The sequence below is a fragment of the Falco peregrinus genome, chromosome 5 (assembly GCF_023634155.1).
Source record: "Falco peregrinus isolate bFalPer1 chromosome 5, bFalPer1.pri, whole genome shotgun sequence".
Lineage (NCBI taxonomy): Eukaryota > Metazoa > Chordata > Aves > Falconiformes > Falconidae > Falco > Falco peregrinus.
Genome location: NC_073725.1, coordinates 13,278,996 through 13,294,405, shown reverse-complemented (window position 1 = coordinate 13,294,405; position 15,410 = coordinate 13,278,996). Strand labels below are relative to the sequence as shown.

The 15,410-nt window shown below is 38.3% G+C and overlaps 1 protein-coding gene across 2 annotated transcripts in view; it reads left to right on the top strand.

Moving 5' to 3' along the window:
• Positions 1–15,410, top strand: part of GADL1 (glutamate decarboxylase like 1) — a 135,582-nt gene that overhangs the window by 62,161 nt on the left and 58,011 nt on the right. For both annotated transcript variants that reach the window (XM_055806581.1, XM_055806579.1), the window contains exons 3-9: positions 419–545; positions 2,250–2,340; positions 3,027–3,133; positions 4,584–4,699; positions 10,374–10,453; positions 10,569–10,623; positions 14,136–14,252. In XM_055806581.1, the coding sequence (XP_055662556.1) occupies positions 419–545; positions 2,250–2,340; positions 3,027–3,133; positions 4,584–4,699; positions 10,374–10,453; positions 10,569–10,623; positions 14,136–14,252 (693 nt within the window). The remainder of the gene's footprint in view (positions 1–418; positions 546–2,249; positions 2,341–3,026; positions 3,134–4,583; positions 4,700–10,373; positions 10,454–10,568; positions 10,624–14,135; positions 14,253–15,410) is intronic.

Here is a 15,410-nt window from a genome sequence, read left to right as displayed (position 1 = left end):
TCCACTGCGAAAGGGCAGTGTTATGAGATTGCAATGGGTTTTGCAGAACCCCTGCTTTAGAGGCTGTATGGGAAGAGGAGCTGCAAATTAATCATGCTTGCCTTTGGGCATGCACTGGTTGCTCTCTCACCCCTTGGGTAGAACAGCATGTGAAAATGCTGCGATTACAAATCCTTAGCTAAGGACAGAATTTGAGCTGCAGGCCTCTTGCTTTTCTGCCTTCCAGCATCTCCCACCGTAATTGTTATGGTCAAGCAATGCCAGAGACAAAATAAAACCAAGATTTTGTGAGACCGGTTTACCAGAGATATTTTCTGGTGGCATCTAGTGCTGATTGTGGCGTTTGTACCTTTATGACCTCTTCCTCTTGGCTAACCTTTTCACTGCTCATGTCTTCCCGCCCCATCCCCTTCACTAGGTTTGTGAGTGGCAAGCCCCTGAAACACTGAAGCAGATTCTTGACCTGGAGATGAGGGACACGGGAGAATCTCATCAGAAACTCTTGCAACTCTGCCGGGATGTTATACAATACAGCGTCAAAACCAGTAGGAATGTGATTGCTAGTGACGTTATTTTGTATGCTATCTTAGGAAGACAGGATAATGTTTACAATGTTCTGTTGCATTTCAGAAGACCAGGGGGGTGAATGTTTGTTTTCTGCCTGCCTGTACAAGCATGCAAACATTTGGCCGTGTTTCTGTTTGACTGAATGCTGGTCACCGTAGGTTTGACTAAAATGTGTAATCATGGCAAACTAAGTGAAAACTAATTCCTGTAATGCCATTGACATGAATGGTAGTTTCTGTCATTTTGAAGTCTTGTGAAAGTCGCCTAGACAAGTGTGATATAACAGTGTAGCAAAACAGGCGGCAGGAGAAGGACCTTTGTGTGCGTGATTTCTTGTTGAGCGGTGAGGAGTGGAGTCACCATCATTGCCCTCATAAATTCTTAGTGATGATTACCCTACATTTACTATTGTTCTTTTTGAGCAATAGTCTCATAGGGTGTTAATTTGCTGATAGGCAGTAATTTCTCTTCCAGATGCTGTGAGAAGAGAGCCTGCAGTGTTTCAGAGACAGTACGCCACATCTCTGCAGGATTAGTTCTCTACAGCTAACCTTTCTGCAGCACGTGTAGTATAATTCAATTTTAGCGAAAAGAGATGAACAACATCTGTTCAGGAAATAGCGCTGTGGATCAGTAGCTCAGGATTTCAGATGCAGCATAGCTTAAGCGGTGTTTTGGAAAGCGAGAAGAACGTTTGATATAGTTAGTTGTGCTTTTCCAGGGCATGTTCCCTGCTACAGTCACCGTTTCTACAAAGTAAAGCTGTAAAATAATTTTGAGAGTCAACTCATGCCTTTGAAAACCATAGAAAAATAGCAATACTGATCTACAGGGGGAGTGCACTAATAATATGCAGATATAATTACTGAGTTACTGGAAGGTGTTCTGTTTATCTTACTTTTGCAAATTGCTGTTAGATTTTCATTTGTTACACTGTGACCTTAGGAAGGATACTGCATGTAAAAACGTGCTGGGCAAATAGTCTTTAAGTATAAACATCTAGTGAAGCCCCAGATATAATAAAATGGGGCCATAGAGTTTACCTGGTTTTGCATGTAAAAGTTACTATGCTGTGGATTAAAATTTAGGTGATGGTCCCTCGTAAGCTGAACTGACATTTTTATAGTCAGCAATAGTACAGAATCTTCTCGTAGTTAGTTATATCTCAGTGTTTCAAGGCAGGTAAATAAATTCTCTTAACTTGTCGTTTTAAGTCTGCATCAGTATTTTCCAAGCCGTTACACTACCTGTCTTGCAATACTCAGACTTTGGTGGGAGCACAAGCACAGCTGCCTGGGATCAGCAGGTTTCTGTATTCTACTGCTTAGCAAAATTTGGCTAAGCATCCATTGCAGGTTCTTAAGACCACTGTTAAAAGGCACCGTGTATACTCAATTGTCAATGCCTTTTCTTGTTTTGATTTGTGAAACTTGTGAAAAACCTGCATTCATTCTGTGCACTACTTACATCAATCAGACCTAGTTTTGGGACCTGAAAGTGCTTATTAAATTTCCTTTGAAAAGATTGCCTAGCCTAAGAAAAGGACAGTAAGTCCAGAATATACTGAGAGAATGATGGAGTGAATTGTGGTTTGCAGTGATCAGTGTTCAACTGAGAGGGCCTGTGATATATTCTTTTTTATGTACGTCTTGTCACTGCTTGCTTTTCATCTGCATTTTCAGGTCATCCAAGATTTTTCAATCAGCTGTATGCCGGAATAGATTATTACTCATTAGTGGCTCGTTTCATTACAGAAGCACTGAACCCAAGTGTGTAAGTGTAGTTCTTCTCTTGATGAAGAATTAGCATGCTTTTTGGAATAACAGCGTTTTTTTGTCCCCGCCCATTCTGATTTCTGTTTTCAGTACTACAGAGGAGGTAGGAATTGTGCAGGAATTTGGGAGGGAAAATAGTTTGGATTTGCTGAATAGCTTGCCAGAAGGCTGGGTAATCTGACAAGGCCTTTTTTCATAGTTTGTGAGGTGAGGCTTAAGAGGAGAGATCTTTGTTTTTCAGTACTTTTAAACCTAGACTTTTATTTAGTGCACAAAAGTTAATTGGACTTACTCCATTGTTCATTTCCTTTGAAGTATTCTACACAGAGTAGAATGCAAATGGTTACCTGCCTGTTGTTTGCTTGCAAATGTAAAGCCTAAACAAAAAGTAGTTGTTGTTTTCAATAGATCATTATAACTGATTTTTAGGTGTCAGACTTACATTAAAAGCAAACTCTGGTAAATTACTTTGAGAGTGGAAGTGTCAATGCAAGGCAGCCTGGAACTGTCAGCTACTCTGCTGGGTTGGATACATAGTGTTTTTAGTTTAGAGTTCTGCTGGTGGTGGTCAGCTTCTGATAGATTAGAGAAAGCTGCAAGAAACCTTTATTTAGTTTTAGCAATATTGTGTGGCATGAGTTCTGTACTCTTAATGCCAATCATGATGTTTTTATTTTTGTTCAGATATACATATGAAGTATCCCCTGTGTTTCTGTTGGTGGAAGAAGCAGTCATCAAAAAAATGATTGAGTTCATAGGCTGGGAAGAAGGTGATGGTCTATTTAATCCAGGTAGGAACTGTTTAAATTTCAAGCTGAGTCATTATAAACCAGCTAATACCAGTAATTCCATGAACATTGGATTCATTTAGAGTATTTGAAAATGCATGCAAAAAAAAAGTGATGCACACACAGAGCTATTTAATTCAGGCTTATTTTACGTGTTTCTGGTAATAATTCTGTGAATCTGATCAGCAAATGAATGAAAACAGTTCTATATTAAATAATATAAATCTATAATTATGTGGAAATTAATTATTTGTAACTAGTGCCCTTCCTACCCTTATTAACAGCCATACCAACAACCTCATGGCACTGAGTCAAACTGACAGACAGGGAGCCAGTTTATGAGCCAGAGACCACCAACCAGTGGTGCTTGAGGACACTGATCTGTGTATCCTGCCTATCAGCTGTGGGAGCCAGAATTATCTTAGTGGGAGTGTCGTGAGCTTAATTCCTTTGATAGTTTTATTAAATGTTACAATAAGGCCAAGCAAACAAATATTTCTTAAGCTTCTTGATAAGCTATGGTTTTCCATTGTTTCTTAAAGCAGTGTTCTAGCCCACTGTATTGAAATAATGAAGCATAATGATTTTATTCCACAGATTATTTGGATAACAAATGATAAGGCTAAATGTGAAGGTTTTCTATCTAATTTGAGAGTGAGAAGAGAAATTAAATGAGTAAATGGATTTAACACCCCCCTCCAAAAACAGAACAAAGTTAGTAATTTTAGCTTACATGGTAGTAGTAGGAAAACAAACAAACGAAAATCCCCTAGAATTCTTTTTGAAAAAAAATACTAATGGTGTGGATTTTTTTCCTATATCAGATTTGATGTATATTTTCAGTAGAATCCTTGATTTTTATGGCAGAATTGTTTAATTAAAACTTACTGAGGTACTGTCAAAAGGTAAATGAATTGTACTTTTTTTGTGCTAGTTTCATGTCAGGGTTTTCTTACTGCTTTGGTTTTGTTCTTTTAAGTGAATAAAGCCCATACAGATCTCACCTTGCAGATCTTCCAGTTCCCGCTTACTGTAGTTTTTTTCTAATGGCTTTTTTCTTCCCGCAATACTATGAGCCCTGGCTGCCCAAGAGATCTCCTAGGCTGTGTATGGTGAGGCCACGGCAGAGCTCAGTGCGGGCGGCTGAGCTGGCAGTGCTTCAGGGTGAATGGGAAGGAGCTGTTGCAGGGTGTTCTCTGTTGGGGAGAGCTGTTTGGGCATAATTCTTATTCTTCAGGAAATACCCCCAAAAAGCATTCAAATACACTCTGTTTCCATGCATGCTGCAGAGCCCAAAGTTCAAATGGTCTGTAGGCTTTTGAGAAGGAAATAGGCCATGATGGATGCATCTATAGGCTAACTGTATTTATTTTTTCCCTAATAGGTCAAGCACTGAAACACAGGAGAGATACTAGGACTCAGGCTAATATGATATTTGTATGTCTCTCTGCAGGTGGCTCTGTTTCTAATATGTATGCGATGAACTTAGCAAGATACAAGTTTTGTCCTGAGATAAAGGAAAAAGGGCTTTCAGGTTTGCCAAGACTAGTCCTGTTTGCTTCGGAAGAGGTAAAAACAAAACAAAAAAAGCTTGTTGAGCTTTTATTTTTCAATGGCTTTAAAATTGTATCATTTGCATATTTGATGGGGCACTGTTACAATAAATTTGTTGTCAGTGTGTGACGTGGAATATTGGAACTAAGTGGAGAAGTCTAGTGGTAAGTTTACCTGCAGAAGCTTACTTGCTTTCAGAACACAAACACAGATGTTCCTGCTCTTAGAAATTGCTAATATAAGAATAGGTAGTACATGGGGCAAACCTGAAGCAGCATGCATGTGGTGTGTTGTGGAGGTCTGTAGCTTTTTGTTTCCCACTGCATAAAGTCTAGCAGGAACCTTAGGTAGGTTTTGGATGTAAAGTTTTTTCTGCAGTTTTTTATTTGTACTAAGCTGAGCACTTATGGACCTGTGGGATAGTTTTGTGCAGCTCACACTCTGCCCTGTGTCTTGATACAGATTGGTTGTGGTACAGAACCAAACCCACCATAAAGCATTTAAAAAAAAACCTGCTGGAACTTTAGACAGTTCTTCGTTAAATAACTGAAAATATGTGGCTAGCTTTAAAGTTTTTGGGTCATATGTGCCCAAACTGCCTGTGGGAATCGAGGTATAGTCATACATTTATTCTGAAGCAGATTTTTTTAAGGCTTTTTTCTCTCTCACTTGTCCCTCCAATTTTAAGAATTTATAATTTGATTAGTACAGAGTTGTTACTAGTTCTGACTCCACTATATAAAGGCCCCAGTGGAAGTGAGAATCTTGTGTTAGGAAGTATATAGTTACTAGAATAATTTTAGCTGTTAAGTTTATGCTTCAAACAGTTTACAGTGTAAATAGACAAGAGACTTATTTTGAAGAGGCCTGAGGGATTGAGGTATTGCATAAGTTGTCCAAGACAGCACATATATTTTAGTACTGAATCCAAATATCCTAAATAAAGGGATTTTTTTTTCACGTGCAAAATATATTTAGGTTTTTCATTCTGAAAAGTGTGCATGTGAATGGGCGTGCCAGTTCATACTTAATCCACCACATTATATCTTAAAAATAGCTAAGGAGGGGAAAATGAGACTGAAACATGTTCCATTAATACTTTTGAAGTGAAGCATGTGGAATTTTTATCGCAAAGTAACATTTTATTTCATTGCAAGATTTTACTAAAACATATACTCTCATACTCCAAACCAAACAAGCATTTAATTTCATGGCAAAAGAAATTTTATTTGACTGCCAGAGTAAATTTATTTTGGTCTCTTTGGTTCACCCGGAAGACCAAAACCATGAAACTTGGTAAATTATTTGTAAGGCGATGCTTTTGATCTGTAATAATTTGCTTGATTCACAAAATGGTGTTGTCTTCAGTACTTAATAATCACTTGCTGTAAAACTGCCCATTTTAGTGGTTAGATATTGTGGCATTTGTCTAAGGTCTTTAGTGTTTATTAATGGTAATATATTCATATATACTTATTTTAGATCCACCTGTACTGAGTTCAAGTTATATTACCTTTTGGAAGTTTGTTTACATCATATTGAGTATATGTGTAGTAAAAAGTATGCTGAAATGCTTGTGTCACACAATCTTTTAAAATTTGTTTTTATTTTGAGTCTTCTTTTATTTCTTCTATTTGGCATTTGTGCTTTTTTTTTTTTCCCTGAAGAGGTACCTGGAGAAGAAATTTTTTATTTTTTTTTTTAAATAAAAGGTCCTGGAGAAGTTAACAACCTGTGTTTATCTTCAATATGAATCAGACAAACCGTTGGCATGGAGAAGCCATGAGGCTATAATGAACTGAGAGTATTGATAAGGAGTCCAAACACATGGCTGCTGAAGGCACTTGTGTCATTTTAGGGCTTGGCTTCAGCACTGTTGAAATGAAATTGTTTTTATCTTGAGTTGCCATGTCCCAGAGCTTCAGTCTAGCACTTGGCAGACTTGAAAAAGTTGCCTTGCTGTAGTGCAGGAAAATGCACAGACTTGTCAGTGACTTAATTTTATGTGGACGGGGGCTATGTGCTTTTTGTATGTTCTTGGATGACATGAAGATGTGTGTTTAATGCATGGCCCACCCAAGGTCCTCTTGTGCTGTTTTGCTTTCAGGAATAAACAGGCTCCTTGTTCCTGCAAGTAAAATGCTTAGCTACTTAAAATTACGGTTATACACAATGAACACTGTTCATGCTACTACTGTGTAGTTCTCTTGCTGGACCATTACAGAGTGATTCCTATGGAGACAGTAGCAGTAGTAGAGAAATTGCTACATCCCACTTCCTTGAGGCATCATTTGTGGCTCTGTAGGAGCTGAATACAGTTGTAGTTACAGATGTCAGCTCACCTTTTGATCACTTTTTGCTGTTTGAGTTCCATCTCAACTTTGTTCTGCCCCAAGACTGTATTGCATTGATCTAAAAGGTAGAAATCTGCTAAATTTGAGGTAGCTGAGGGTAGAAGATCTGTAAAATGTGCATGCTGATATAAGCAGTTTTTTAGATGCAATGAAACTAAATTCCTCCCCAGTGCAACTTGATCATGAAAGTAATAAAGTGAGAGAGCACAACATTAACTCAACATGCTGTCCCCTGTTGAAATTACAACAGACAAAAATGAGTAATAAAACAATCTAACAATAATGTAATTGCTTTATGCAATCATGTTTCTAGGAAACTTTTTCTAAATCAAGAAAATACAAATTTATCTTCTGATTTAATGAGCACGGGGGAAAGTACCATGTCTTTGTAAACGTTATTAGGAAACAAAAACTGTGTCTAGCTATAGTTAAAAGTAGTACAGTAGCACATCTTAAATGCGCTGTTCCAATTTGATGCTGTGCTCAAAGGCATTCATTTCTTACTACTAATGGATACAAATTTAATATGTCCAAACAAACAAAACTGCAGAAGACATGGCAAGAGTAAACTGAACTCTCTGTATTTTAAATTATTTGTAATTACTATGTAATCTAGTTACAAGTACATCCCCCCCCCCCCCCCTCCCGACAGTGAACTATGAACAAGTGAATTGACATTGTTGCAACTGGAGCTGCTAAATGATGCAGTGTAATTTAGCATAAAGGCTTCTAGTGATAATAGCAATAGGGGAAAAAAAAAAAGAAATTCTTCTATGTTTTCAGTCAGTATAACTGACTTTCAGTATAACTGAAAGACTACTTTTTTCACTAAAGAAAGCATATTCGAAGTCCATGTAGTAGTACATATCTTGTCCCTTTTCTGTCCTGCTGAAGACGTGACAAAATTTTCCTAGAGGTATAGAAGTACTTGCGGAGACAAGAAATTGTGTCTTGCAGCCTGTTTTGTTTTGGTATTCCCTTTGTTCTTCTCTTTCACTCTGCTTTTTGGTATCATCTCTCAGATGCTCAACCCTCTTCTATTTTTCCTCCCAGTCTCCCATACCATTTTTTATAATAAAATACATGATTTAGCGATTGCCTGTTTACTAGTATACTGAATTTGCAGGTCTACTGCTTCCTCAGTGTGGAGCGATCTGATTATGCTTGGTGATTCATACCTTTCATTTGAACCTAATGGATAGAAATCAGTGATGGAGGCAACTTGTATTTTAAGTGATTCACTAATTAGTTGAAAACACCTCCAAACTTCTACTGAACAACACACAGCCACTCTACAATCATTATTACCATTATTGATGCAATTTGATGATGTAATGTAAGACTAATTATCCACCTATGTATGTTATTATTCTTGTAACAGTCTAAATGAATGAGCCCTGAAGGCTTTGTGGATGTGTCATGTTACAAAATTAAGCTTTCTTAAACTACTTGGTAGTATCAGGTAGTGTCTTTGTATGCCTTTATTTAAAAAGCAGGTGATGGTTTCGGAAACCTTTTTGTCGGAAAGAAAAAGAGCCCTTTGAGATGATCAGTCTGATCAAAATAAGCATGACAGGCTTTAATACCCTTAATATATTCGTGCCCACACATTAAAATGTTGTACATTTTTCATAATTATGTTCCACAGTAACTGCATTTGTGTGAACTGTCTGGAAGAAAATGGAATTAATTAACCACCTGGCTTCACCTCCTGTTTGAAAAGTAACAATTCTAGACATCTTCACAGTTGCTGGAGTATGTGTTATTTTAACTCTTCAGTAATAATGTGAAAAAGAGCCGATTTTATTTTTGAGGAAAAGTAGTGGTAGGCCAAGGCTTGGATGATCTTGATTCTGAGAACTGTGTAATCCTATGATATGCTGCATACTCTCAAAATGGATTCCTTTGCTATGAATGGCTAGACATTTGGCATGCTGCAGGTTATTCAGAGTGGTTTCGACATCTAACAATATCTTCAGATTAAGAAGGTCACTGTATCTTGAATTCCCAGGCTAATCTTGAAAATGAGTTAAGCCAAGATCAACATACTCTTATTCTGGAATAAGAAAATATTCTTATACTGGAACAACAGTAAACACAGTAGAGCAAGTCCTTATTGAGGTGAATGCTGGAAATATGATAATATATACCTTGAATGTTTGTTTAATAGAAAAAAAGTTGTAAAAAGTACTTGGTGGACTGTGGGCTTTGAGTCCTTCTCACCAGAGCCATTTTCCCACATTCTGATTGAATAAAGGCTCATTTCTAGTATCCTTTGAGCAGGTGAAGGGGCATCTTTTACACTCACTTCATAGCCTTCATAAGTAAATAAATGCCCTTTATTTAATGCAAAGTGGGAATTGGGCTCCATGTATCTGTACTTATTCAAAGACATCCTTGTGATGAGACCTTGCTGAAATAGTAACTTCACTTTCTGAAAAATGCAGACTGGTCCGGACTGCAGCCTTTTGCAAAATCCATGCTAACTTTTGCAGATGTGCTGAGTCTTGTCTAAAGTCTGCTTGCTTTCACAATGGCTTCTAAGATCACGTTCATGTGAACAACCTTCACAATGCCTCCTTTTTCAGAGATAGTGCTTTGAAGGCCTTGGAAGTCCCAATTGTACCACTTCTCCAAGCTTTGGCGAGTCCTGGGACTTGAGCTTCTTGATCCCATGAAGAGAGTTGCTGGATCAGGCCAAGGGTTAGTTTAGCATAGTACCTTATCTCTAGCAGTGGCCAACAGTTGTTGTTTCAAGAAAGCTTATAGAAAAATTACAAGGATAAAGAGGTAGAGGCTTTAGATATATCATAAGATACATACTAATTAAGGGTCCAGTTTCCAAGGAGGGGTGCTTTTGGGCTTTCAGACCTATCGATTGCTTCTAGGCTGTTGGGTTCAACAGCCTTTGCACCTTCTCATGCATTTTCTAACTCTTACACTCCATGATGCTTTTGACAAGGTTCTATTAAAATATTTTAAAATGGTTAATAAGTCTTCCCTGACAACACTTCAAAATTTCTACTTTTCATTCTAATGCAATTTAAAAAAATGTATGGAGTAGAAAATTTCTTTTAAGCCTACATTTTAAACACAGTGCACATTTTTTTTTTTTTTGTGTCTTATTTTCTGCAGTATGTGTCATTGTTAAATACAAGATAGTCTTGGTGATGTGTAGCTTTCTCAGTTTGCTTTTTGTGTTAGTATACACTGTTACCATGGCTGTTAGCTGCTATCAAACTAATTGAAATGTCCCTTTTCCCTATGCAGAGAAATTTCTTTCTTTCATTTTAATTGTGTACTTAACTGTTCTTTCACGCCTCTTTCATTTACAGTGTCATTACTCCATGAAGAAGGCAGCCTCCTTCCTGGGTATTGGTACAGAGAACGTTTACTTCATCAAAACAGATGAAAGGTAAGGAAACAAAGGCCATGACTGTGGTCTCTGAGCCTTTTTAAAATGCAGTAGTGTGGTAGATAACTAACCTATCTGAATGTAACTGAAAAAGTTTTAAATCTGTGTCCCTTAGAGGTAAGATGGTACCTGAGGAACTGGAGAAACAAGTCCAACGGGCCAGGAAAGAGGTGAGAGGGGGAAGGAGAACATGAAGGAGAGAAAAGTGCATGCAGACTGTGTGCTTGTGTCTGAGTGAAAGGAAGGGAAACTAAGAGTGAGTGAAATCTTAAAAATAGGGCAGTTAATGTGACAGTGTGTGTCTTACAGGTGCAGTCTGCTTGCCACAAACTTGTGAAGCAAGCCAAGACTTCTAGGTGCTACACTCTTAATGAGGGAGAAAAATTCCACAGAGTGTTTACTATTAATCAAAGTCCTGAGTACAGTGCTGCTCTGAAGTATTTAGCACGTTTCTTCTAGGATTTCTTTTGCCCTTAATCCTTTTTTAAATGGATGCAGTATTTGTGTTCTTTAAACGGTAAATGAAAACTGTAGGTTTTTCAGTTAATTACAGGAGCTATTGCTCTGTACTCTACAGTGAGCAAGAACTGTAACACGTGGCTCATTCTCTAAGGCTACTGTACAAGCTACAAATGCTAAATGTGGTCCTCTCTAGTGTTGTAGTAAGAATGCAGAGATTCAGTCCTGTGTCTCTTTTCGCCCAGGGACTCTGCCAAGTAGTCAGTCAAAGGCCAGCATGTGGAAATGTACTGATGTGGGTGTTGGACAACTTTTAACATACGTTCCCACAATCTGTAAGACAGCACTTACTGTAGTCAGCGTAATTTATTTTAGAGAGCTTGGAGGACTGAATGTGAGTTCTAAGGCATAGAGCATCTTTTGGCTTGGTTAGCTCACCTTATTTCTCAATTCCAGTTTGTGCATCAGAGCAGTAGGATTCAGCACTCAGCTCTTAGTCCACAGTCTGTGAATACCAAGCAACTAGTGCAATGTGCATGGTGTGGATGATACCTACCGTGGAATCCTACCTTGGGAAGCCTGCTTTTGTAGCTGATAGAAAAGCAAAGGCAGTGCTGCCCTGTTGTGCACTGGCATGGTCACAACAGCTTTCACTAAGATCTGATTTACATACATCTTCTGCAGATCATCAGCTCTTCTTTGAGTTTCATGCTAGATAGTGTAACTGTTGATTAATGTTGACCCTAATGATCCAGCAAACTCTCTTGTTTGCCTTTTTCTGTACTTCGTGTTACCTGTGGAAGACAACTTATCCTTCACTCGTTCAAAGTGGTTAAACCACAACAGCAAGCTGGAGGAAGAAAAGATCTGAAATAAAACTGAACAAGAGGAAGCAGGCTGACAGAAGAATAACCTCTTTGCTCTTGCAGAACCAGAATTCTTGTTTGTTGGTATAATAACAAAATAAGTGGTTATTTGAAAGAAATCCTCTGGCATTTATGACTTGAAACAAGAAAAGATCAACCTCAGTAGGGTTCTCTGCAATTTAAAACCAATTGTTCTATATTTAAATGCTCTGCTTACAGGAGAACACTCTTTTACTTGCATTTTAATAGAAGTTACAGGGATATTGGAAAGTTTTATGTCATCAGTTTCAGTAAGTGTGTCTGTTCTTCATGAAGCTCTGCTTTACAACTTTTATAGAAGGACACTTCAGTGAATTACAGTAAATATTCGAGTGACTAGACAACAGAGGTGTATTTGCTAGTGACAGGAGCACAAAAAGATCACTTGGCTATGAATAGCAAGAGTCTTAGGCCTCTTTTTAGAGAATTTTGTCTGGAAGATGTATTTAACTATATTGTCAAGAAGAACAGAAATTTAATTCCCTTATTTGCAGGGAAAAATGTAATGGCAACTGTCTTTGGAATTTGTAAAGATCCAAGGCTTGTGCCCATATTCAGTCATGTTACCTGCTGGCTGCTGGAGGACCTTTGACTTTGATGTAGCTGTGGGAGAAAATTGGTGAGAAACTAGGTGCAGCAAATATATCTTTGCCTCACTTGCAGCTGTTTTATACTTGAGCTTCAGGCTTGTTTGTAAGTTTGATTGACTTTTGTGGTAGGTTGTACTAGGAATGAATGATCAAGAAGTGAATTATAGGTTGGTAATTCTTTGTGACTGTATGGGATTAATTTAAATTCATTCCAAGGTTACTTTTCACTGTTTAGCAATTGGTAAAGGAATTCTATAATACAAATAACCATTCTAACAGTCCTCTACACTGTCAAGGAAGTATAAAACTGTCAGATTGTAAATGTAAATCAAGCCTGTCTGTCTCTGTAGCAGATGTTTAAAAGTAACAATAATCTTTTTTAAAAAGAGAAATCAGATTTCAGCTGAAGATACATAAAGACGCATGCAGAGTTTGACTTGCCAGCTGATGTCTGATTTCAGTGAAGCTACATTGAGTTACATCAGCAGAGAGACTTCTACATCATCTGTGAGATTTAATTCACTGCAAATTAACTCCAGGGTTCCCAGATTGTACAACGTACTGAAGAGTCACAACATTGTTATTAACTGCATTGTCGTGCTGTGGGCCAGATGCTGAAACATGCAGAGGAGTTCCTTCAGCATGTATTTACCAGCAAGTGAGACCCCACAGTCATTGCTAGGGCTGATACCCTCAATTTCATGGGGTTGTTACAGACTCCACCGATTCTTCTCATTGTTTCAGTTTCTGCTTCTGAGTAGGCACAGGAACATACATCTGCAAGGGTACCTGACCCAGTCTGCTATTGTCATTGCACTCCTGCTATTAGTTGATATTAGTTGAAAGGGAAAGTGGTGAGCCAAGCCACTGAAACCAAAATGGATAGCTTACGGTAGTTGTCTGAGACTGCAACCTTATGTCACCTGCCTAGCCTTAACACTGCCTGAGATTTTTCAGCAGTCTCACTCCTAACATGCAGTTACATCTACAGCCCTTCCTGTTTCCTAGACAGGCGTAGGAGGAAGAGAATAGCACTTCGCTGTAGATCAGGCACGGGGGTCAGGCAGCAATGACCGTCCCAGTCACAATTTGTGCCAGTGCTACCGAAGGCAAGTAGTGTTCCATAACTGAAGGTTCTTCCTCACCAGGCAGAGAACAGGGGCATTACAGAGACAATGCAGGTGGAAACCGTAGAGGGATGGCAGAGAACAGGGGCATTACAGAGACAATGCAGGTGGAAACCGTAGAGGGATGGCAGAGAACAGGGGCATTACAGAGACAATGCAGGTGGAAACCGTAGAGGGATGAGCCCTTACCTTGCATGGGTAGCCCGCTGGCTGAGCTAGTAGCTTTATTTTATTCAGCAGAATGGTAGTAAAATGTGGAAGACTTAAAAATGAAAATCAGTGTATGAAGAGAGATGTCAAATATCCAGTACGTTTTGATCTTGACATAACTAGCATCTGCCAAAACATTCTGAAGCTGGCGAAGTCTGCCCTGTGATGGTGTTAACTGGGAATCTGGAAATGGGAAATGCCCTCCCCCCGCCTCCTTTTTTTTTTTTTTTTTTTTAAGTGCTTTTAAATGCAATACCTTCTGCTGGGAAACTAAATGTAGACTGTCACATCTTTGTCCTACATTCCTAGACCTTTTCATGCTTTAGCTCTGCAGGTACACTGGAGGAGATGAGCAGTGCAAATGACAATTTTGTTTTTAATCCTGTTGCAGGGGTCAGCACCATTTCTTGTCTGTGCTACAGCAGGCACAACAGTGCTGGGAGCATTTGATCCTCTGGATAGCATTGCCGATATCTGTGAAAAGCATGGCCTCTGGCTTCATGTTGATGTGAGTTTTATATACTGTGTAGTTTTGTTTAGCATTGCTTTTTTATAATTGATGTTTTTCTTGACTTTTAATATTTCTTTGTAGAAGTAAGTTGGGCTCTAATACTTCTCTTTTTTGCGTAGAGACCAGAAGTAAATTCTGATTTGTCTCTGTTACACGTGCTGAAAAACAGCAAATAATTTGGCTGTGACAAGCAGTCAAAGCTATTTTGTCATTGTCGGGTTATATTTCAAAATTATTTTAAAATCAATGCTTCAAGGGTGATTATATACAAATACAACTTCAGATTGTTTCCATATTCTATTGGAGAATAGACACATTAGCTTTGTGGTTTGTACAGGTTAAGATAAAGGTAGATTCTGACTCAACCAGTTGTGAATTATTCTGTTTCACATTTACAGGTTTGAGTTTCTTGTAGATATCTTTATGTTTTCCTGAATTGTTCAGAAATTTTCTTTTCTCATTTCTTTATCATTTTAGGTTTTGATATTAAAATCCATCTATAAATCTTTTTGGAATAATCATTGAGCCTTTTTGTTACCTGAAAGAGTTAGCTGTAAATGTGTTATTCTAAAACTAGGTCCCTTATGTTTTCTAAAATTGCATTCTCTTTAGAATTGCAATGCCACAAATCCAGAATGGATAGATTAAAAGCCACGAAGCAATGGAGAATCTGGAGCAGCATTGACTGAGATTTTTAGACCTGTTTGAAGTGTTTGTTTAATGTTGAGTATCTGAAGAAAAATTACCTAGGCATTCATGTGTGTTTCAAGTAAATGTCTCACAGACGTTAATAAAGTTGCTGCGTGTGTGAGGCAAAAGAGTTTTCTTATTGACTTGGCGGCAAAGATGCAGAGTTTAGCCCTAGTATTTAAAATGTCTGCTGTGTGCTGGTGAGAACAACCCAGCCGATCTGCAGCAGAAGTGCAGCGTTAGCATTAGGTGCTAGTTTCTTGCCATGTCTATATATAGCTGGTGGAAAGAGGGATGTGTTCAAACTCTGTTGGATCTTAGGTGTGTTGAATAGACGTAGCTGGAGCCATCTCCAATGGCTGTAGGAGGACAATGAGTAGTTTACTAACATAACCCCTGTAGCCAAATAACTAAAATCAGGTGGGATGAGCCTGGGCCGTATTCTGAACTATATAAGTCATAGGC